The following is a 25,278-nucleotide window of genomic DNA, read 5'->3' as shown; positions in this document are numbered from 1 at the left end:
ATATAGTTAAGCCCATGCAAAAGGCTATGTGGACACTAATTCTGATACAAAAATGTCTTATTTCAATGTAGTTTTAACTTGTTCTGGTCAATTAAACTAAACTGAAATAAACCTGCTTAAACCAAAATAAGAGAGTTTACATAGACATTTACACTGGTTGAACTAATTTGGTTTAAAATCACACCTTTAGTCAAACCAGTGCAACTCTTTATGTAGCCAAGTCCTCAGACTGGCAATCTAAAGTTGACAAGCTCTGCATGCAGTTACCGACCCCGTGAGCCAGCCACTGCTCCTCGATAAATCCAGTCTTAAGCCTAGATTGCAGTGAGGCTGATATATGTAGGAGAGAGGGTACTGTTGGCTTTCACACCTTATTCAAACATTTTGACCAGAAGGCCCAGATACCTTTCCAATGACTAAACTAGGACATATGCTTCCCATGCATGTGTTATCTCACTGGGATGGTGGCCTTTACACTCATTTCGTTTTGCTCAGTGTTGACAGGCTCGTGTTACAAACACTTGTTCTCACTTTAACTATGGATTGTATTCAAATGCAACAACTGGGATGCGGCCCTGCAGCTTTATTTTTGTAGAGGAAATACCTTCATTCATACTATATGATGGATGGCTGCATGTGTAAAAGTGGGGGAAGATCCTCTGCAGAGACTGACCGATACTGCTGTTATAGAGGAGCTATATGCTCAAGGAGCCCCTTCTGCTGCTCTGGTTGCATGTCTTGTTGCCTGTTGGTTAGGAACCTAGGGAATTATTTACGAGGTGTTGGCTTTAAAAACAAAAAAATCACACTTGGGCCTCCTGCCCAGCTACATCTGCACATTTAGCGTCAATGTGTGGCAGGTTTCTCTCTCAATCACAGTGAGAGGTTATGGGACCCCGTTTTCCATCAGCACTCCCATCTCCAAGCCTGTGCACCTGGCTGGAAATTCTGGAGTGGGGGAACCTCCTGACAAAGACATGGGGCCTTTCGCCTGTCGCTTTCACAGTGGAGCAGTGGAGGCGGCAGGGCTGTGTCTCTCCTGGCTACATGGGTTGGAAAATTATTTTTCTTGACATACAGATGACATTATTGTTATGGCATCCAACGAATGAGAACCAATTTAGCGATCTTTTGTGTCGGCTCCAGTTGTGAATCTTCGTTATGCATGGGCTAGTTATGTTTCCTGGCAGGATGCAGGGGAAATTAGCCCAGGATGCTTCGTGCTGCTCTGTACCAAAAAATACTGAAGCGTAACTGCTCCCTTTATAATACTCAGAGGACTGATAATGGCTTCCTGGTGCACTCAGAACTCCCACTGAAGCTCCCATTACATGAGGATGACAGTATGTACAGTAGGCATAGGATTTACAAAGTCCATAGCTATGTGTCAATGGGTTGCTGAGGAGAAGTCAACCCATTTTACAAGGGGGAATGGAGTGAAAAGGGAAGTAGAGGGACAACATATGCTCTAATAGATCAGCATGGGACAGGGAGTCAGGAGACCTGAAATCCAATTTCCTGCACGACTTAGCTGTTGAACATTGGGCTCAAAAATCAGGTAAGCTCTCTGGGTCTCCATTTCCCCCCCTGGAAGGTGGGGGAAATCATACTTTCCTTTCTCCTAGGGTAATGACAGGTTTCAGAGTAGCAGCTGTGTTAGTCTGTATCCGCAAAAAGAAAAGGAGTACTTGTGGCACCTTAGAGACTAACAAATTTATTTGAGCATAAGCTTTCGTGGGCTACAGCTCACTTCATCTGATGAAAAATAAAACCGCATTGAGGGTGGGAACGGCAATCACAAGCAACAAACTGCCAAAACATGTCACGTGAATTTTCATATACATTTTGTCCCCACTTTCATCCAGCTCTAATTCCACCCATGAATTTGTAGAGTCATCTGAGTTAATAGCTCTGACTAGTGTGACTTGCTCCCCATGCATCTCAATAAATTAACACTGAAAACTAATGTTGACAAAATAATGTCAATGTAATTTACTAGCTCACTACCAGTCATTCTAGCGTACCAGAGAACACGCTTTCATTTTGAACTATTATGAAATACAGCTGCAGCAAGAAAGTGACTTCTTAGGCTTGTAACCAGCAGTCCTCAGACTTTCCCCTACCTTCTCTATCTCTCTGGAGTGGATGGGCAGAGGAGAGTGGATGGGCAGAGGAGAGCGGATGGGCAGAGGAGAGTAGAAAACTATTCTGTGCCCCAAGCTGGCTGAATGTATCCAGGAGTTCAGGCAGCTGCTGGCCAGGGAAGCTTTTGGAAGATTCATTCTGCAGCTAGCTCTGCAGGCCTCTACTCTTTCTAAGTCTGAAGCCACTTCTTGACCCAAAATATTAATCTTGGCATGGGAGCAGGATCTTTGGTTTGCAGCGGAGAAGCAAGGACCCCTTTCCAGCTTGTATGCAGCTACCAGGGAAGCAGAGGCCTTTGCTTACATGAATAGCTTCAGCAGCGGGATCTCTCCCACTTGCCAGAAAATACTCAAGAAGATGAATTTGACAGTCTTGCAGAGCTAGCTGTAGCCGATGGAGAATCAGGCCCAAGGTGTCAAAACCCTCACCTGGACTCTCCATGGCCCATTCCCTCCTTGGCTTCTCTGCTGAAACAGGGCATATTAGAAATACAGCAGATCAATAGATAAAACATGGGCGGCAGTTGCAGGATCGGTGGTATTTGTTAATCACTGGTCTGGCCCTTCCAATTCATTTGACACAGAGCGTGGCAGAGCTTTCAGATGCTAATGAATTTCAGTATACTCTGTACATTAAAGTGTTATCACTTTCTAATTATCATCTGCTAATACTGATCTTATTCTACAAGCAAGCTTTAAAAAAAATTATTAAAACTCCAGCTTGTCAGAGTGTTTTGTTTCCATCTAAGCACTCGCCAGTGGATCTTGTCACAAAAATGTTGTGGCAGTGAAATTGCCAAGAAGCCTGCAATTAACAGAGATCCAAGTGACAAGACTGACACAATATGAAGATCGTTTCAGAAGGGGGAAAAAGAGTCCATCCATTCAGCACCACAAAGGAGATGCAAAATGAAGTAATTAATTTGAGGACAGATCATTTCTGTCGGTGTGTAGTACTGAATGCATGAGCAAAATCTCCATTGTTCACTAAGTGCTCATCAATTCTAGCAGAATAAAAAAATAACAGGAAAGACAAGCACTTATCCAGCCAGACAAGGAAGCTCCATGTATAGGTTTCTTCCGAACCTAACTAACTTGTATTCAGGATGTGAGAATTAGAGGAGAACCCATTCCTTTACATCTTCTCTGCCCTTGGACGAGGATCTCCCTTCAGCACCGTATGTACTGAGCTGTGCACCATGAGCTGCCTCATTCATTTGATATGATCTTATTGGGATTTTTTGTTAATAGGTTCCCAAGTGTAGGGTAACTACTTTTAACTGTTCCTACTCTCTGGTGTCAGTTTGCCCTGCAGCTTTGTGCTGTCCTGTCACCAGGCCACGGGGACCTGATGTTACAAAAGAAATGTCCTCATGACACAGCGTTCCACCAGCATAACTCATTATCATGACACTTCAATGGCACCGCAAGCCCTCCTTGCTAAAGGATGTTGGACCACCCCAGAGGAACTAGGGTCATTTCACATTTGTCAGCCAGATCTTAAAATTCTAAGGTGCCGTACAGTAGTCCTTACTCAGATAGCATCAATGGGAATCTCATCTGATTAAGGTATCTGCACAACTGGGCTTTTGATTTGCAGGCCAACCATCTTTAATTCTAACTGTGTTGCTGTCGGTAAATGAAAGAAGGCTTGTGCCAATGCAACTTACACGTCCGAGGCCTTCAGTTCAGCATGCACAACATGCTTGTCTGACAGTGAACCAGCCTCAGCTGTGCTACTGTAAGTAGCCTGCCCAAAAGATGGAACTTCCTGTAATTAACTCCCCAAAAGGGTTCCCTTCCAGAAAGGAAAAATGAAAATTCCTTTAAGAGTTGAAGGTGGTAAATTAAGCCCGAGAATAGCTCTGACCACTTTAACCTGCTACACAGTAGCCATCAGTTACTTCTCTCCCTCCACACTGAAAATTACCCATTTCAAAGGCATCTGTCTAAAGGAGGCTGGAGCTCCTCCTTATGAGAACATCAGAAAGTTTAATTCCAAGAAGAGCAAGTAAAGTGACCTGGTATGGAATATATACCAAACGAAGAGAGGCTGATGGCACTGATTTAATGCCTGTATCCCATCTCCTGGGTTTGATCTGCGGTGAGTTCATGGGGCTATGACGGGAAGCTGAGAGGGCTCTAAACAACCTTCCTTTCTCCCCTGACAGCCCCCAGCCTAAAGAGCAGCCTCACAGTCTATCTGGACAGTCCACTAGGGACCATTCTGTTGGCCCACGATCACCAGAGGCACTGCACTGCCCTCGTACACAGCCTGCATGGCGAGCAGGATGGAGCAGGTGACATAATAGCAGCATTAGGATTTCCCTACATCAGGGGAATCCCCATCTACTCCTTTAGGGCAGCTTTAAGCCAGCAGGGAAAAGGGAACTCAGGCTAAATCAAGGATCAGGCCCTTTTCTTCCTTTGTCTATACCACTGAATTCTCTCTTCCTCTGTTACTGTTTAACTAGACAAGTATAATTTTTAACTCACAAAAGCATTTGGGGTTACAATTTTTAGGAAAGATACTATGCAAAATAAAGTTGCATTGCGTTGGTGGTTAGAACCAAGCCCTGGAAGCAAATATACACATGGCCTGATTTTGCTGTAGCTGGCTAATCAGACCAGACTGCAATTGCCCAGACATCAGACCCAAGTGTCGACTGCTGTGAAGAGCTGTCAGCATACTTTGCTGATAAGCTCAACCGAAAACATATGGAAGTAACTAGGAAAGAAAATTCCAGTCCTGACCAAATTGTATTATCCACCCCTACCGCTGATTGAGCTTGGCCCCATCACATATGCTGAAGCTCAAGAATCTCTGAAAAATATTAAAGCCCCAAGCTTTGAAATGGGTCCAGGCCCCTCTTGGCTGATAGAAATCAGTGAAGAACAACTAAGTCCACTCCTAATGGAAATAGTTGATACCCTTCTTCAGAGATGCATGACTACTAAACCCTTTGAAAAGCTCAGTACCATCCCAAGTCCAACCACCCATTCCTGGGCAATATAACTGAGAAAGTAGTAGCCACCAAGCTATAATGGCATGTAACCTCCTGGTTGCCTCACAATCAGGGTTCAGACCACGGCACAGCACAGAAACTGTTCTAGTGGCATTAAAAGGCAACCTCCTTAAGTCCATGGGAAAGGCAAGATCTCTGTGCTCATATTACTGGACCTCTCTGAAGCCTTTGACACAATGGGGAACAAGGTATTGCCAACCCATCTACGTGACATAGCAGGAGTAGATGGCCCAGCACTACAGTGGTTTCAATCATTCTTCTGCCGCAAAACTCAGAGGGTGGCGTTAGGTATCTGCTCCTCCTCTCCAAAGGCCCTCACCTGAAGATTCCCACAAGTATCCATAATGTACATGTCCCAGACTGGTGGGTGAGCTAGTGAGATGCCAAGGGCTCAGCTGACAACAGTATTTCAGTATTATTCCACTAGATATTTCATTCTAACCCAATGCAACCACTGCCACTGCTAAAACATCAGAATGCGGCCAAGAAATCAACTCCTGGATAAAAAATGTCTGGCTCAAGCTGAACCCAAGCAAGACCAAAGTGATGCTAGTCAGAAAGAGAACACACTTCAAAGAACTGGCCAAGATGTTGTCTCCATCTTTCATGAAAGGTGTACAACCCCCTTCATCAAAGTACTGAGAAGCCTCAGTGTCCTGTTTTACTCCTCGCTAAGCGTGTATAACCAGGTAGCATGAGCATCACCTCCAGTTCGCTATGAATCTTTGTCCCATACGTACAGATGAGGACCTGGACACAGTGATCCATGCATTCATGTCCTCCAGACTGGATTACTGTAATTCACTGTATCTGAAGTTGAATGTGAAGATGATGCCCAGACTTTAGCTGGTATGAGATGTGGCTGCATGCCTTCTCCATGGTTTGGGTCACCATGAGCTCATCAGGTCCATGCACAAATGTCAGGCCCAGTCAGTTTCTGATGTCAGTTTAAGGTTTTGGTCCTAATCTTCAAAGCAATTAATGGCTCAAGCCACAGCTACATCAAAGACTGAATGTCAAAGTATACTCTGGGGCAGTGCACATCACAAAGCCTGGGACAAAGCACGTGGAAGCTGAGGATATAGCGTTCTCAGCCAGGGGATCTGGTTATGAACCATACTCCCAGAGAAGATCAGGGGAGCCGAGAGTCTGACTGTCTTTAGGAAATACTGCAAAACCTTCCTCTTCAAAAAAGGCCTTTTGAGCAGTAGAATGACACTCCCGTCATTCTTACCTTCTCCTATCCAAAGAAACCCAAACCCAAAATACGAAATTAATAGAATCTAAAAGATGGAAAAACCCTTCCCCAAGCAGAGTTTTAACCTGAAAAGGGAGACCTGCCAGAGACTCCATGAGGTCCACTGTGGACTTTCAATATTGCCATTCATTTTATATTGAAGGGGCTCAGGTATTACAGTGATGGACAGCTGTATAAAACACTAAGATTGAGAATTCCATTAACTTCTACTCTTGATTTATACCAATATGAAAGAGAAGTGAATGGGGTCCTTGATTTCTGTTCCTGGCTTTGCCAGTGACTCACTGTGTGACCTTGTGAGAATCACTTTCTCTCTAATTTTTCCCATCTGCAAAATGAAGATGATCATGCCTGGCTCATAAGGGTGCTGTGAGGTCTAATTAGTAAGTATAAAGCCCTGTGAGAGCCTCTTATGACAGGGGCTTTAGAAATGCAGAGTACAGATAGCCTGGGAAAAAGAGAATTAAGGGAGGTTGTGTAAACATGGCAAGTGCTTGAGAAGTGATGCTAGACGGGGCCTGAGGGTGGTGAAACATGGAACAGTGGTCTGAAGCTAAAGATGCAAAAATTCAAATCAGACATTTGGAATGTGTCTTATGAGAAAGGGGAATGAGATAATGCAATAAGTGGCCTACATGTGTTCAGAAACAGGTTAGTTAAAATGCTGTGGGATTAATATATGGAAAAGCTCTCCTCATTCCAGCGGATGGGACTTGGATGGACCTGACTGGTCTTTTCCAGCATTTCTCATCCATAATTCTCTGATAAGCACCCTAGTATCATCTCTTCATTTAAACAATTTGGCACTGATTCAACAAGCAATATACAGTGTTTCTAAGTGATGATGCAGAATCACTTGGAAATCTTTTTCTTTCAGCAATTCATTGAAAATCCCATACTACGTTCAAAGAATGGACAGTGATTCCTAAACAAAATTGTAGGGCCTAGTTCTCTGCTGCGCTTAATTGCTACTGACTTCAGTGGAGCAGTGCCAGGTTTCATTGGCCCACTGGTTGGCCAAATCAAGTATAATTAACTTTTAATCCGTTAAATAAATTTCTCCCAATGTCCTCATTCACCTAAGCCCTGAACTGGTGCCCTTTCACTCCAGTGGCAGTTGGCACAAGCCCGTAGACATCATCATTTATAAAGAGGCATATGTCAAGCAGTGCTAAAAACCATTTGTTGCCTCAGCAAAGTATTTTGTTATCCTCTGGTGACCTTTCATTTGTGATTTCCCTGCTCTTCTCCTTCCCAGGCATCACTGTGGACAAGTTTGGGTTGATTTACTTTGTAGATGGCACCATGATCAGACGTATTGACCAGAATGGGATTATCTCAACCATGCTGGGCTCCAATGACTTGACATCTGCCAGGCCTCTCAGCTGTGACTCCGCCATGGACATTTCTCAGGTACCAAAACTTGTATCAAATCAAAAGACCAGGCCAGTTTTACTCTGTGATGTTTAAGACTCGCTCTCCTCTAGCGATGAGGTGCGGGCTTGCTTTTTTGTCACTAGATAATGGCACAGCACAGTATTAGGACTGAATCAAATTAACATCTGGGAAACAGTGATTGGATGCTGTGGTGCCAAAATTAGCATCAGCTGGAAAACAACTATCTTGAATTGCATCAAACTGCAAATTGGTTGCAGCTACCGTCATCCTGGGCTTTTAAGTCCTGTTTATTAAATGCAAAATACCCAAAAGTTCTGTATTTGATTATTTCTTTATTTGTGGCTGGGACAGTAGGCAAACCTGTTCCTGGCCAGGACTCAATTTTCTGGGGTGCTGCCCATCAAATAGTGCCAGTTTGGAGGTACAGTCATTTAAAACCTTTTTTGCCATTTATTATTAGATGGCCAGAAGAATGTTACCCCATTGTGCAAAAATACAAATCCTAGCTGGTGGGCTAAGTACTATTATTCAGCCACAATGGATATCAACGGGGTTTCCCTTTTGTAACTACCTACATAATTTTCATGCTCCCATATGGAATCCATTCTTCATGTTTTCCCCCCCTAATTTGAAAAGATTACTCTTGCTTCTTTGTAGCAGGTTCCCACTGTCCGCAATTCATGAAAAGGCTAAAATTACAAGTTTAAAAGCTGTCGTGCCTCATACAGAGGTAAATTTTGATGGTTAAAGGCCATCTTGCAGCATAATGACCCCCATCTCACAAGCATATTCCTTTCTTTACCAGGATCTTAGTGCCAGCCAGAGGAAGTTTATTGTGGACCAGGCTTTTTAAACATATATTTTCAGCTTGCTTATAGCTTTTATATAATAATGTCCTCTTTAAACAGTTCTGAGATGGGTTCAAAATATGCCATCTGCATCCCCTGTCTCCCCATTCTTTAAAGTGAAAGGAGCTGTTCTCAGATAGTTCTGAGACAGAGAGACACAACAGACAAGTTTTAAAAAAAACCTCAACTTCGGGAACTATCTTTTCATCAATTATTGTGACTAGAAAAGTCTCAGCTGTCAGGCCCCTGAGGCACTGCGAGACCAGAGGGCATGAAATATATTTAGCTGCCAACATTGACAAGAAATGGGTTTTAAGGAACTGAAAATTCCCTCATCAGTTCAGAGTAAACTCTGCTCTTGATGCTAACTCAAGGCTGCAGTGGAGCAATGCTCTAAAGACTATGGGAATGTATGGAGTCATGCATTACTGAAGGGAAAACCACAGCTATAATGTTGTACTCCAGGAAGGGTTAAAGTAGGCCAAGAGCCAAGAAGAGATGGAGATTTTTGAGAATGTAGCAGAGGGAGACTAGACAGCTCTCAGCTTGCTGTGTCTAGCACTGAGACTCATGCCTCACAAGCAAGGGTGTTGGAAGTCACAAGACCAACCTGTGTTGTAACTGGCACCCTTTAATAAATAAGTGTAGGAGGAGGTTGAACATGACTGAAGGATCAAAACCAGACCATATGGTCGATGCTCTCTAGCAGTGACACTTGGCCAGTGGCTCGAGAGTCATGTGGGGCTCTTGTGTTGTCTGTGGATCTGACAGGAGCTCCTCTAACTCTGCTTGATCTCATACAAAGGCAGCAATGAGAGTGAGTTCTCTGGGCCTCAGGCTACTGGGGTCCCCTTCACATCCTTCCAAAGAGCTAGAGAAGGTGGGGACAAGGAGAAACAGCAGCCAGGGATAAGATGGCAGAAAGAGCTGTATCAGAGAGGCAGAGTGGCACCCTAACATTGAACTGCAATGTCTCTGCCATGATATGTGTCATTGCACAACATTATCTCCATGTATGGGGTATGTCAGGGGGAAGTAAGTGGCATAACAGGAGCAGGAAGGGGATGAGCATCTCCGCTCTGCAAATTCTAAATTGGCATATGGTCCCTTCGGGACTTTAGTCAGCTATCATATGTTGTAGCAAACCTAACGGGTTACTCAAACTTACACCAGGGCCAAGGCTGGTGCTGCTGCAGCCTGGGGAATCAGGGAACTGGACCCTAGAAACTTTCACTACGACTAGGACTATAACCATGAGAGATCTTTTAAGAACTGTTTGCCAAAAGGTGTTTAAAAGCCTGACCTGGAGAAATTCTAAGATGACCAAGAACATCTTCCAGACAGACCTGCTCTCCATCCCTCCCACTGTAGAATCACGCATGTTGTGTGAGACCCTCTTAAAATTATTTAGCTCCCTTCAGCTCAATGTTGAACCACTTCTTTGTATGTGAAACAAAATAAAATGATCTCAAAGTGTGTTTCTATGGCTCTTATTTACACTGAAATGGCTTGGAATATAAAAGGAATCCAAATTATATTGAAATTTTCATGTTAGAGCTACATGTTACCCACGTAGAGATAAAATTATCTTAAGTTTGGCGTTATTCTTAGCAAATCAAACAGTATCCTCAATTGAGAGACAATACGTTCCATAGTTAGAGCAGGAAATTGGGATCCCAGACACTCACCTCTACGCCTGACTCACTGTGCCTTTAACCACTCTCTGCCTCAGTTTACCCATCTACAAAATGGGTTATAAGAATACTTCTCTTTTCAGCATTGTAGTGTTAGTAAATCATTTTGGGACAAAGGTGGGGCGTACAAGTGTAAAGTATTATTATTACTTAAACTTGGTCTTTCATAATGCTTAACGCCATGAAAAAAACACTGTGAAGCAAGCAATTGATTTCATGCAGTGAAATAAATAAACTGAAAATTCATATTTATCCATGGTTGCAGAACCAATGCCTGGATCCCAAGGCCCTGTACTAAGTTTTCAAAAAGATGTTCATAGCTTGCGTACTCAAAATATGCAGTTACAACACAGCAGGTTTAGGTTTCAGAGTAACAGCCATGTTAGTCTGTATTCGCAAAAAGAAAAGGAGTACTTGTGGCACCTTAGAGACTAACCAATTTATATGAGCATGAGCTTTCGTGAGCTACAGCTCACTTCATCGGATGCATACCGTGGAAACTGCAGCAGACTTTATATATACACAGAGAATATGAAACAATACCTCCTCCCACCCCACTGTCCTGCTGGTAATAGCTTATAAGGAGGAGGTATTGTTTCATATTCTCTGTGTATATATAAAGTCTGCTGCAGTTTCCACGGTATGCATCCGATGAAGTGAGCTGTAGCTCACGAAAGCTCATGCTCAAATAAATTGGTTAGTCTCTAAGGTGCCACAAGTACTCCTTTTCTTACAGCAGGTTTAGTAGCACAAACAGCTACCCAGGTTGTCTACAAGCCTATGTAGATTGCCCATGTAATTTAGGCACCTCTTCTGGAACACTTAGATTGTAATCTCTTTAGAGCAGGGGCTGTCTTTTGGTTATCTGATTGTACACCACCTCGCATAATGGGGTTTGGGGGCCTTGATGTGCTCCCACAATACAAATAAATATTTATTTAGTCCTTTCTCTTATTTCTCTTTTTAATCATTTCACATGCCAAACATACTACGCACCTAGATATTGGATGGATGGCATGCCAAACATACTACGCACCTAGATATTGGATGGATGGGTGGAAGCGTTTAGAGATTTGATTGATAAGGCTGATTTTGTGAAGCAAATAGAAAAAATAGACTTTTTAACAGTTTTTTTGTGTTCCATTGTTAGGTTCGTCTAGAGTGGCCCACAGATCTGGCAGTCAACCCGATGGATAATTCCCTGTATGTTCTCGACAATAATGTTGTGTTGCAGATCTCTGAAAATCACCAAGTGCGCATTGTGGCCGGAAGGCCTATGCACTGCCAGGTCCCAGGCATTGATCACTTCCTCCTCAGCAAAGTGGCAATACATGCAACTTTGGAATCTGCCACGGCTTTGGCCGTCTCCCATAATGGGGTCCTGTATATCTCTGAGACCGACGAGAAGAAGATCAACCGCATCAGGCAGGTCACCACCAATGGGGAAATCTCACTTGTTGCTGGTGCACCAAGCAGCTGTGACTGCAAGAATGATGCCAACTGTGACTGCTTCTCTGGGGATGATGGCTACGCAAAGGATGCCAAGCTAAATGCCCCTTCCTCCCTAGCTGTGTGCGCAGATGGGGAGTTGTATGTTGCTGACCTTGGAAACATCCGAATCCGCTTTATTCGGAAAAACAAGCCATACCTCAACACACAGAACTTATATGAGTTGTCCTCTCCTATAGACCAGGAACTCTACTTGTTTGACACCAGCGGTAAACACCTTTATACCCAGAGCCTACCCACAGGAGATTACCTTTACAATTTTACCTACACCGGAGATGGAGACATAACCTTGATCACTGATAACAATGGTAACTTAGTCAATGTCCGGAGAGATTCTACTGGGATGCCACTCTGGCTGGTAGTGCCAGACGGCCAGGTCTACTGGGTGACAATTGGCACCAATAGCGCCCTCAAGAGCGTGACAGCACAAGGGCATGAAGTGGGTATGATGACGTACCATGGCAACTCTGGTCTTCTTGCCACCAAGACCAATGAAAACGGATGGACAACATTTTATGAGTAAGTGCTGCTGGGATAATATGCCATTGGCACCATTTTGTATTCCATGTAATGTTAATGGAATAAAATTCACTGGATGAAATTCACCCCAGTGTAGAATGGCCCAAGTGCAAAGCATCAGGTCCCATGTAAGCCCTTGATATAGGATGTAAGTGGTATATAGAGTGGACTGAGCTCTCTGTACTGAGTGAATTTTACCTATAGATTTAGGCTGAGATTTTCGAAGCTACTTAAGGGATGTGGATGCCCAGTTCCCGTTAATTTTAGTTGGAACTGGAAAGGTAAGATGCATATTGGAAAATTTTACTGAGCTTTGAAAATGTCAATCTGGGGTTTGGAAAAGATATCTTATCACCATCATCATCATCATCCAACATCACACCTAGGAGCCCTAGTGGGCACTGGTGTGTTAATGCATCAATGCCCCCTTTGGTCAGATGGAGCATTGCACAGACTCAGCTCAGGCTGGCGGGGCAGACAGTCAGCCCCTCTTGGCTGAGTGTCTATACTACTCCTGTTCTGGGCTATGGAGGGTGTTAGTTTCAGTCCCACTGGGATGTGCAGGTTTTCCCTTGTACTTGGTGGGGTCAGCTTGTTCTGGTCATCAGCGGGTCTGGAAACCTCTTTGGTTCTTAAGTCTCTATTAAGGGGTCTGTAGGGAGCTATGGCCCACCCACTCCTCTGGGTTCCAGCTCAGGGTCCTTAAACCAGACAGGCAGAATCAATACTCAACAACTCCTCCTACTGTGCCCTGAGCTCCTTCCTACCTCCCTGGGTTCTGTAGGCTTCTCCAGCCTGTAGATCTGGTCATCCTTTCTCTGGGGTGTTGTCTCTGGGCAGCTTCTCACCAGCTTGCTGGCAGGACTTTACATCTCCAGCCTGCTTGCTCCTCTGCAAGGCCCCACTCCCCTCTGCTTCTCAGCTCTTTTTCTCCTACCTGTTGTGAGGCTGCCAGTCAGTGCTGGCTGGCAGTTGCTGCATTAACTCCTTGGTTGTCAGGCCAGCATGGGTCTGTAACACCCAGTGATACCTAGTCATGGACCAGGACCCCATGTGCTAGGTGCTGTACAAACACAAAACAAAAATAAACTCCATGTCCCAAAGAGCTGACAAAGACAAGAGACAACAGGTGGGGACAGACAGAAAGGGAGCACAGTGAGACAATATTGGTCAGGATGATAGATGGTGATCTCAGCACACCAGCAGTCTGACTGTTAAGTTCTTTGTAGGCTTCGTGGCAAAGAAGAGTTTTAAGGAGGGATCTGAAGGACAATAATGAGTTACTTTGCGGATGGTTAAGGGACAGCACGGGAGAAAGCATTAATATGCTTATTTGAATATTTTCCAAGTGGGCAAAGGAATCTGACAGTCTCTTGTTCACTCCCCTGCCAGAGCTCTAGTTTTAATCTAATCTAATCTAGTTTTAAATGGCTCAGGATGTAGGGCTGACACCACTTCCCTAAGAAGACAATTCCACAGTCATTAGATTGTAAGGTCACTATTTTTGTTATTGATATGCTTTGTTAAGTGCCAGCCATGTGCTCAGTGTTGTATAGGACACTCCCTGTCCCGAAGGACTCACAGACACAGAGAAGACAGCCTGAGGCAGGGATGATTTGGGGAGGGTGTTTGGTTTAGTTAGTGCATCTCTAGCAGGTAATGGGAGAAAGGTTGGTGACTTGGCAAAGGCTGTCTCATACATTCACCTTGCACTTGGGAATTTTTTTCTGCTACGCAGTCTACATTTCCCTCTGTTTATTCCTACCCCTTTGTGATCACTCTTGGTATTCCATCACCATGTAAGCAGTGTCCCCGTAGAGAAAGAACAGTGTTCCCTCTGATGCACCTGCTTATTAGTCCATTTCCCCACGTTTTTAAATGGCCACGTGGAGGTGCTCAGGTACCGTAATAATGGCCCGGTATAAAAACCTGAATAGAATTGAATGTATATGCAGGATAAGCCTGAAACAGAGATTGAGAGTGAGAAAGAACCAAGAATAAACGTCGGCCCGATTAGCGTGTGCTTCACTGAAGCTTTTAAACTTCGTTGACCCTAATTTACCCCAGTTGGATCTCTATTGTCTCTAGCTGAGTTAGACCCAGGATCATTTTGGCCCTTTTCATATTAACATGCTCCAGACTCAGGTTACAGGGTGATGGGTTTTTTTGCGTAATATTAAGTAATAATACCAAAGTCTTATATAGCACTTTTCATCAGTGGATCTCAAAGGGAAGTAAGTATCACTATCTCCCTTTTAAAGATGGGGAAACTGAGGCACAGAGTGGCAGTGACTTGCCAAGCTTACCCAGCAGGCCAGCAGTGGGGCCAGGAATAGAACCCAGGTGTCCTGCATCCTGAGCTCTAAGCCACACAGCCTCCTGGTATGGCTTGTCCTGCCTTGAAAGGGGCTGATGTAAAGCCTCTGCTAAATCAGCTGATGGATAATAGGTTAGTTAGGTTCTGTATCCTACATAGCAATATTCCTCAGTGAATCACAATTCCTATCTCTCCACCTCTCATACCAGTGTTGCTCTCTGGGGAGCGGGTTAGCTTAACTAGTTCTCCTTTTTCTCTAGGAGTGGAAGCCCACTACAGCATTGCAATGTTATGCTAAATTGAGGCGCTCTTTCCTCTCTCCACAGACATCGACACTTATGTCTAGCCTAGGGGGTCAGGTATGGTGGAGAGCCCAAGCTCCAGCCCGAGCCGCAGTGTCCACACTGCTCTTTTTAGTGTGCTTGCTCAAGCCCCTCTAGCACAAGCCTCTCTCCAGCGGCAATGGAGATAAACCTAGGGTGACCAGACAGCAAGTGTGAAAAATCGGGATGGGGTGGGGGTAGGGCGACCAGACATCCCGATAAAATTGGGACAGTCCCAATATTTAGTTGTTTGTCCCGTGTCCTGACCGATGTATGGTTAGGACGCCATTTGTCCCGATATTTTGCTTCAGCGGCACTCCGGCTTTTTTTTTGTGGCTTGGGGCGGCAAAAACCCTAGAGCCGGCCCTTGTGGGGGGTGAGCCTGTGGCTGCCCCCCCCATGTGTCCCGATATTTTGTTCTTGTCATCTGGTCACCCTAGTGGGGGGTAATAGGTGCCTATAGAAGAAAAAGGCCCAAATATCAGGACTGTCCCTATAAAATAGGGACATCTGGTCACCCTAGACAAACCCTCAGAGGCCCTGCACTTGACAACAGAGCTAACCATGGAAAATGAAGCAAACTAAATGTTAGGATCATTAGCGATCACATTTATCTCCACTTCCTCTATAGTTTTGGTCATAGACATAAATACAAGAGCAAATTTTTAAGTAAGAGGGGGAAAAAAGGCAAGCTATTGTGTTGGTATATTCATGACAGTCCTCAGTTATTTCTTGCTACACAACTCAATGGGGAATTTGTGAAACTTATTCTGAGCCAGATGCGTCTCTGGTGTACCTCTGGTCATTTCAGTGGAGTCACATGATAGCTTTTAACCTTTCGTAGCTAAATGGAAATCAGGGCTGGCTAGAGGTTGGCACAGAGGAATGGGAATCAGGATTGATCCGTGTTCCCGACTCAGCTACTGAATTGCCAGATTAAGGTGCACCAGAGTCTATGTACATCACTGTGCTTATACCAGGGCATGTTTCTCTAGTTTAGACAAATCCCATGTTCATTAATGATTGGAAAGTGCTTTGAGATCCTCAGATGTGAAACACCCTAGAAGTTGAAAGTAATTTAACTGCAAGTTACATAACACTCCAGGGGCCCCAGTGGACATTTCCGCTTTCTAAGCTTTACCTTTATTCCCATCAGCAAATGCTGGCACAGGATGACATTAAATGATCACCCTATAAGAAAAGAGAAAAGGTGCAGTACTGCATACTTGAGTGAAGGTGGAAAGGAATAGTGGATAGGTGCCAGTGTGGATATGTGGTGCTGCTTCAGGGGGAAGTTTGAATGTGTCAGAACCTGGGGACAGCCAGGAGGATCACATCTTACCTTTGACTCGTGCAAAGATGAATGGTGAAAGAGGGTATGGCTCTATTGGACACTTTCAGCCACTCACCATGCGTTTGTTTGCAGGTCATTTTCTCCCTGTACTGTTGCTAATACTGGGGCAAATCACGGCTCTTATGCCACAAAGTGCCCAAGACACAGCTGAGTTGGTGCAGCTGTAGTGTGTGGAGGCGGAGGCAGGATGTGCGGATCTAGCATTGGAGGTCGGTCTGGAGCACACCATGGAATCCAGCTCCCATCCTATCCCAGCTCAGATTGGGGAGGGGGAGATCTCCTGCAGCACAGAATGACTGGCAGTTCCTCCCCACGCAGCAAGGGGACAGGAGCTGTGCAGACTACTGTACTGGGGAACTGCAGAGCCACTCCAGAACCCTTGTAAGTAAGCTAATCCTTCCCCCCTGCCCACAGGGAAGCCCCCATGCAGCAAGCCTGGTGCTGGGTTTAGCATTGGGATGGGACATAGCAGGAGGTTAGCCTTTTATTTCACCCTTCTCTTCTTGGAGAGAGAAGCTCACTCCGGTGCAGCAAAAAGGCCTATGCCCCTCTGCAGGCCACTGTGACTCTGCCCAGCAACTGCATTAAATACTCACCTTCACGCTGAACCTTCATCAGTAATAATCGATGGGAAAGGAAACGAGTCTGGGAACTGCATCAGGCTAAAAATCTCTCGCCGTCCATCTCCTCAAGCCAGGGAGAAGGGATGCTGTATAGTTTGTTGGGTTTTCTTTAGCTTGACCTGAAAGAATTGCTACCATCTTGACGTAGCGTATTAGTCGTTTTTTTCAGAAACCAGGGCCTTGTTAAATTTTTTTTTTTTTTTTGAAAAGTCAGGACTGTAGTAATTATCTTGATTAGCTCATTGTGATGGTATCACTGTATGCTAAATAATTTAATTTCCTCCAGAGCCTAAGTCAACCCTTTCATGCATTATTTAGCCAATATAAGGCTTTTTAGTTCAAGTCTTTTGTCTGCTCAATTAGTTTTCAAGGTCACTTCCTCAGATGCAAACATAGGTGTTTACACATCACTGCAATTAATGCTTGGGATCAAATTGCCCAGAAACCCCAAACCCGTTTGTGCTGCTCACCTACAGGAGGTGATTCACAGACAGGGGGAAAAGTTTTCTTGAAGCAGATCTTCAGATTGAAGTTAATGGAACTATGCCCATTTATACCAGCTGAGTTTTTGGCCTTTACATTGTATAGGGGTGATGTCTCATAAAGGACTAAAAGTTGCCAAGCCTCACACGTGCTCTAAAGAGCAGCTTACAAGAGCATGTTGGATGAAATGCACAACAAGGCCATGTGCTTGTCTTCTGCCCACAAGTGAATGTCACCCTCTGTGAATTAGCAAAGACCACAATCTAGTAATAACGGTAACTTTGTATTTGTGGGTAGTTTTTTTCCATTCACAGGGGCAGAGTTAAGGTTGTTTGCGTGTTGGAAAGTGGAAACGCTTCCATATATCAATGTGAGTGAGTTTGGAGCCAAGGTCGGAGTTATAATTGCTTTCTGTTAACCTTCGTTTGCGATTTCCTTATTTCTTTAATGTTGGTTTTTGTGATGTGTATTACTGTGTGTCTAGTTTTGAATTGCATGTGGAGCCAATAATGATAAACTAACTATGTTGTTTTGTGAAGTATAACAATATACATTTCCCTGAAATCTTTCATAATGGTCACCGTGGAAATTTAAACAATGGTATTCTGCTCAACCTTTGACCACAATTCCTGGGTAGTCCAATGTTTTTCTTACAGTTTTCAGCAGTGAAATAGTTAACAACGTTTAAGTTTAAATCAACATTATTAAGCTTCAGAGTTAAAATCTCTTTGTGCTATATAGGGGAGGTCATCTTCTCAAAATAGTGCTGTTGTTTGGGTGTGCTTCAGTCAGACATTGCTAGTGCAGGTCATGTGGAGAACGTTAGCTAAACACTAGAGACTTTTTTCAAATTCTGAAGTTTGGGGTCCTCCAGAGAGGAAATAGAGTGTACCACTCTGAGTACTGGCTCAATCTAACCCTTGCCTTCGATCCCCAGGTGCCGTACAAACATTACCAATTTACTGTGTCTTTTTTTATCTATATAAATGACAAGCATATTCTTTTCTGTGTGCACAGTTGGAGATGAAGGGTTTCACCAGCCACTGACATGCAACCACCTCTTGACTGGAAAGCAACATCTGTTATAACTATAACCATTGGGCAAGAGGGAATATACCTGCCCATATCACTGAGTATTACAGAGATTCTGGAAAGCCCTAAATTAGAGCTGCCTCATCCCAGGTCTATTGCTGCAGCAACCTAGAATATGGAGAATTCAAGCCACCCTTGTCCCTTCTCCCCTTGCAATATCCCTTCTGTGCTCTTCCCCTTGGCAGTCATTTCTACATTAATTATAAGATAATTAATTAGACTCTCACCCTTGTTCCTTTAAAGAAGTTATAGTAAAATGCTGGTAATTGTAGAGATAAATAACACTTCTCCTGTGCGCCAGAATAAGTTCTGTGGACATGTTCTGTGCCACAGGGACGGCAGTTCTGGGAACCTGATACTAAAATATATATTCCTGGGAAATTCTGCACCACTGTGCACATGCAGAATTTGCGTCCCCACAGATTTCTTTGCTTTCCTGCAAAAAATGACTTTCTGATGGGGAAGCAAGGGGAAGTCACAAAAGCGGTCACTTGACTCTCCCCAGTAGTGTGAGCATGTCATTTCAGGCGCCCAGAGCAGCCAGCGGAGAAGTAAATCACTACTGGGGGGGAGGGCTGGGGACACCCCAGCCAGTGTCAGTCCCTGGACTGACTGGTTCAGTTGCTAGTCCCTGCTGGGCTTGGGGTGGGGAGGACAGGACTTCCTTTTCCCCTGCGAGGAGCAGCTGAGGCCAGGACTGGGTCAGACCCACCCCCAGAAATCTACCCCATCTGCAGGAAGCTCTGCACTCCCCCCCCCCTCGGCCCACTTCCTGCCCCCATTGCTCCTCAACTGCGGGGGAAGGGATTTGCTCCCCCATCCACCCAACCCCCATGCATCCAGACCCTTCCCCGCATCGAAAAGGGACCCTGGCAGCTCCGGTCAGTACTGCTGACTGGGCCGTTATAAGTCTGGTCTAAGGCAGGCTCCCTCTATCTGGCTCCGCGAGGTTCCCTGGAAGTGGCAACAATATGTCCCTCGGCTCCTAGGCAGAGGCGTGGCCAGGGGGGCTGCCCCCAGCCTGAGTGCCGGCTCTGCAGATCCCATTGGCTAGGAACTGCAGCCAATGGGAGCTGTGGGGGTGGTGCTTGGCAGCTCTCAGAGCCACCTGGCTGCCTCTGCACCTAGGAGCTAGGGAGCCATCCAAGGTAAGCACTGCCCAGAGCCCGCGACCCTCATCTCCTCCCGTACCCCAACCCCCTCCCTGAGCTTGGAACCCCCTCCCACACCTCAAACCTCTCAGACCCAGCCCGGAACCCCTCTTATGCACCCCAAACCCCTCATCCCTGGCCCCACATCAGAGCCCACACCCCCAGCCGAAGTCCTCACCCCCCCACCCCAACCCTCTGCCCCACCCCAGAGCCTCCTCCCACACCCCTCCCACACCCCGAACCCCTCATTTTTGGCCCCACACCCAGCGAAGAGCTGTATCCCCTTCCACACCCCAACCCCCTGCCCCAGCCCGGTGAAAATGAGCGAGTGAGGGTGGAGGAGAATGAGCGACCGAGGAAGGGGAGCTGGAGTGAGTGGGGAACAGGGCCTCAGGAAAGGGGCAGGACAGGGGCAGAGCTTCGCGGAAGGGGCGGGGAAGGGGGAGGGGCAAACGTGTTCAGTTTTGTGCAATTAGAAAGTTGGCAACCCTAGCCTGGCATGAAGGGACAGGGTCCCGGGGTGTTTTTGGGGCAAGCCCGGCCCTTGCACTGTGTCAGGGTCAGGTGCAGTCTCACTGCTGAGTCCCTGTCCTGGGGCGTGGGCTACAGGGTGATCTCCCACCTCTGTGCAACTAGTGCCCTGTGCTCCCCACTGCCATGCTGGAGCCTCCACATTTACTTATTGACGAATAAAATTTACAGAATTTTAAAATATTGTGCACAGAATTTTTTTTTTTGGTGCAGAATTTTTAATTTTTTGGTGCAGAATTCCCTCAGGATTAAATATAGGGAATTGTTAATGTCATAAGGATAGTGAGAGCCCACAGTTCAAGTACATTGAAGTTTGTTGTTGTTTGAAGCCTGCATGATTTAACATTCAATGAGTAACATATATATATTGGCTCCTCTTTTCTGTTGGCCATTTGGGGAGCTGGCATGTAACAATAATAGGGTGGAATATATTGATTTTGTGTTCAGGCTGTTTTTAAGGAGCGGGTTAGTTTCATATATGTAAAATATATGGGTAGTTCAATAGGATTTTTATATATTTAAAACTGTGTTAAATATTATTTGGAAAGTTGTGAAGAGGCTAGATGTTGTGGAGTGTATAAACACACACAAAATATAGTTTGTGAGGTGCATTCAGAGCCTTTGGCACTAAATGTAACATAAGTATGGAGTATTTGACTGCTAGTTGCAAAAGGCTGATGAACTGTGAAAAAACTAAAATGAGGAGCCTTCGGGAATCCTGGAACAAGTTGACTTTCTGAATAGACAGTACTTGTGACCCTGCTTTGATTCCCAGGGATCACGCTTCTATACAGCAGTAATGTGATAAATGAAAGCTCTGAATGTTTACAAGCTTAACAATTAGGTCTCGTAAGTACCAAATACCATTTTAATTCTGTGCATTGAACCTTAGCTAAAGAAATTTCCAGTTGGGGATGGATGGCAACAGCTTCCTTTGCCAGCCTAATAATTGTCACTGTAATTGTAAAAGCCGAGTCTTTGCAGTTGGTTTGAATAGGAGGCAGCAGCTGCATTATCAGGTGATGAATTCATTGCTCTGAGTGCTGCTGTGCTCATTCCCATGTTTCAGAATTTCCTTAATTCTGGTGCTTTTGTAGCATTTGGAGAACACAAAAGTCTTAGGCTGTGATGAAAACTGGGCCACCTCAAAATCCTGAGTCTGTGGAAACAGGTCTATGCAGCTTAGCTTTTAAATGAATTGACTAGAGATTTATCTTACTACAAATACCAGGACACACCTGCATCTACATGAGAGCCAGTCACCTGGCCTTCCTCTCAGAGCTGGGAATCTGTCATATAAATGACTTTGTGGAGGCGGAGGTGAAAAGAGATGAAACATCCATGTCATTCACTGTGACTTGTTAAAACTTATTATCTATTCAGAAACACGGAGGCCTTAAAGTCAGAGGGACCCATGGGGTTGTGAGAGTGTATAATAAACTGCATCCTGTATGTACCATACACTCTAATCCAAGACAAAAGGGCAAAGTGCTCCAGTCATAAGCAAAATATATAATGAGAAAGGAGGAAAAGAAATGTGCCATGAGAAAAGCACTTTGTGTCCAAATGGGAATGTCGGTCATAACTCACATTTATATTGAGCCTTCTTTTGTGTTGCCATCTGAGTGCTAAAAGGCTTTTGTTTGGACATGAATTTTTTACACTTCGTCTGCCACTAATTAAAAATAATAATAAAAATGTTAATAGTGCAGTTGCGCTATCTTCTCACATTCCCCTCCGTCGGATGTGACCTTTTAACAGCTGTGAATAGGTGAGCTATCACCCCCAGAGTAAACTAGTACCATACCCACATCGGTTCCTAATGCAGATGGGATGGAGGTGGAATAGTCATTTAGAATACTTAACATGCAGATGTTTGAAGTTATCTCTAATTCTCAACCCCAAATTCCACTCTTAGCTCTTGGGTGACATTCAACACCATAGCTACAGTGTTTTATTAAGCTGCATGTGTGACATTTTATTTAAATTATGTTTAGCTTTTTTTATTCTGATGAAAATATAATAAGCCTGTATAAAGCTCTAGGTGCCCTGACATCTAAGATTTGCATATATGCAAATTAGCACCCATATCTGTGTGTGTGTGTGTGTGTGTATATATGTCTGAGTTACTTTGTGAATGTGTAAATTATTTGAAGACTTCCAAATCCTCCTGCCCCAAGCAGCGGCAAGGCCAGGATGTGTAGCTGCATAGAACTTGTCCTCTGTCAGTGAGGTAGATGAGATGACAGATGCTGGCTAGGCAGCAGTTCTGCAGAAAAGGACCTAGGGGTGACAGTGGATGAGAAGCTGGATATGAGTCAGCAGTGTGCCCTTGTTGCCAAGAAGGCCAATGGCATTTTGGGATGTATAAGTAGGGGCATAGCGAGCAGATCAAGGGACGTGATCGTTCCCCTCTATTCGACATTGGTGAGGCCTCATCTGGAGTACTGTGTCCAGTTTTGGGCCCCACACTTCAAGAAGGATGTGGATAAATTGGAGAGAGTCCAGCGAAGGGCAACAAAAATTATTAGGGGACTGGAACACATGAGTTATGAGGAGAGGCTGAGGGAGCTGGGATTGTTTAGCCTGCAGAAGAGAAGAATGAGGGGGGATTTGATAGCTGCTTTCAACTACCTGAAAGGGGGTTCCAAAGAGGATGGCTCTAGACTGTTCTCAATGGTAGCAGATGACAGAACGAGGAGTAATGGTCTCAAGTTGCAGTGGGGAAGGTTTAGATTGGATATTAGGAAAAACTTTTTCACTAAGAGGGTGGTGAAACACTGGAATGCGTTAGCTAGGGAGGTGGTAGAATCTCCTTCCTTAGAGGTTTTTAAGGTCAGGCTTGACAAAGCCCTGGCTGGGATGATTTAACTGGGAATTGGTCCTGCTTTGAGCAGGGGGTTGGACTAGATGACCTTCTGGGGTCCCTTCCAACCCTGATATTCTATGATTCTATGAGAGGGAGTCTGGAGGCCAGCTAGTGTACATGAATGGGTGAGTGCTAGCAGGTATCCGCGATGTGCAGATGGGTGGGAACTGGATGGTGCTTGTGATTAGTGGTTGGCTGAGTGCTGCAAAGTGTCGAAGATAGGGGAGTAGAGGGAGTCTGGAGTTGCTGATGAGTGTCTGAGGGGCTGGAGGAGCTCGGTTTAAAGCTGGTGACTTAGAGTGGGTCTACGCTTACAGTGGCGTGTGCAGTACAGACACTGCGTGCACCGCTAGCATAGGTATAAATAACAGTGTGTACAGCAAGGCACGTGCCTGAACCCGAGGATGTATACCCTACATGGCTCTCTTCATGCCCATGCAGTGCCTCCTATATATTGTTCAGGACTGCAAAATGACTCAGCTTCCAGGAGGTCTTTGTGCCTCGAACATTGTTGATAAGAACACTGTGACTTGGCTTGACCGGATTGCATACGCCAAATATGGTGTGTCCTCCTTTGTCTACACTGCTATATTTAGCAGTGTAGTGCTGGAGCCTTTCCCCTCTGCAGTGAAAGACTCTGGAAGTGGAGAAAGACTCCGGTAGGGGGGAGGCAGCGAGTAAAGGCCTTTTGGGGCTGAATATCATTCACTTAGAATCAATCATAATGCTCTTAGGACTTGGGTGAAATTGCAGCCACCTTTATTGAACCTGCTCTGTCCCTAATCTATGGTCCAGATTCTCTTCTCACTCACACCAGTTTTACACCGGTGTAACAACCCCTTAGACTTCAGTGACTAGCCCCATAATAAGAGGAGAAGAGAACAGGGCTGTATCAGACCACCATCTCACATTTTTATACGTGACTTGACTCTTTAGCACCATCCTTGCCCTGAGGTTGTTGATGCTCCAGGTCTGAACTGTCGGGTTCAGAGACAGAAGTTCCCTGAAGTTTGGGTGGCAGAACGGGGGGACTGGATCTGAGCTCATCGCTACTTTTAGGGTGGCACTCTGTGTAAATACTGGTTTCAGAGTAACAGCCGTGTTTAGTCTGTATTAGCAAAAAGAAAAGGAGTACTTGTGGCACTTTAGAGACTAACCAATTTATTTGAGCATGAGCTTTCGTGAGCTACAGCTCACTTCATCGGATGCATACCGTGGAAATACTGGTGTCAGTATAAAAAACACTTGTGCTGTTATGTAACACACCACTGGGGACAGTGACCAGTGATGTGCTTCCTCCGTGGGACAAAGACACTAAATAATGTCCCTTGTTCACTGCCACTGCAGGTGGCATAAGGATATCTGCTGGGACTCAGCTGATGGATGAAGTTACATAGTGTTTTCAAGTAGGAGACTCACATATATCCTTACAGGAGGTACAGTGACACTTAGCAACCAAAATGCTTGAGTTCCCGTCGTGGCAGACAAAACAACAACTAATGAGCAAAGAAAGTTACTCTGTATTCAGAGCACTTCATCTGACTTCCAGCTTTAAAAACAAACAAACAATGCAGACCCAAATCCTGTGCTCCTAAAGTCACTTGGGAAAGGCTTAACTGGTCTATGCCAAACTCACAAAAACTGTCCTGAATTTATTCTCTTTTCCCCTCTCTTTTCACAACAAGCTAATTAATTACCAGGGCATTGTGCCCAGCTCTCCAAGTGTGAATAATTCCATGACTGAGAGTGTGACATGACTGTGGGCCAGACTCTCCTTCCCACCCAGGGGATGGGAAGACCATAACCTACGTAGACCTTGACTCCAGAGACTCTGGCTGAGGCCCAGAATCTAGAGACAACAGCCAGTTAACACTTTTGCTCACTTTCATTTATTCTAAATATTTAAGTTGGTTAAAAATAATCACATCCTTACACATGAGGGGCCAACTCCATCCCTTAGGTGTAAACAGCCACCACCCCACTGACTTCAGTGAAATGGGAGCCACTTGCCCCAGGGTTGAATTTGGTTTGTTCATATTTGGTGTCCCATGGAACAGAAGTGAATTTGGGCCTGCTGGTGTGAAATAGCGGGGAAAACGCATTTGGGGGTGAGCAGTTTGTTCTGTCATTGTTAGGGGC

At 45.0% G+C, this 25,278-nt stretch overlaps 1 protein-coding gene across 1 annotated transcript in view; it reads left to right on the top strand.

The window, feature by feature from the left end:
* The window catches only part of TENM4 (teneurin transmembrane protein 4), a 2,254,482-nt gene that overhangs the window by 2,190,850 nt on the left and 38,354 nt on the right, over nt 1-25,278 (top strand). The window contains exons 31-32 of the mRNA XM_084644861.1: nt 7,687-7,841; nt 11,519-12,396. Of these exons, the coding sequence (XP_084500987.1) occupies nt 7,687-7,841; nt 11,519-12,396 (1,033 nt within the window). The remainder of the gene's footprint in view (nt 1-7,686; nt 7,842-11,518; nt 12,397-25,278) is intronic.

Source organism: Lepidochelys olivacea (genome assembly GCF_965140295.1).
Source record: "Lepidochelys olivacea isolate rLepOli2 genome assembly, chromosome: 1".
NCBI lineage: Eukaryota > Metazoa > Chordata > Testudines > Cheloniidae > Lepidochelys > Lepidochelys olivacea.
The sequence above is the reverse complement of the archived record's forward strand: the minus strand, read 5'-3'. Positions and strand labels throughout refer to the sequence as shown.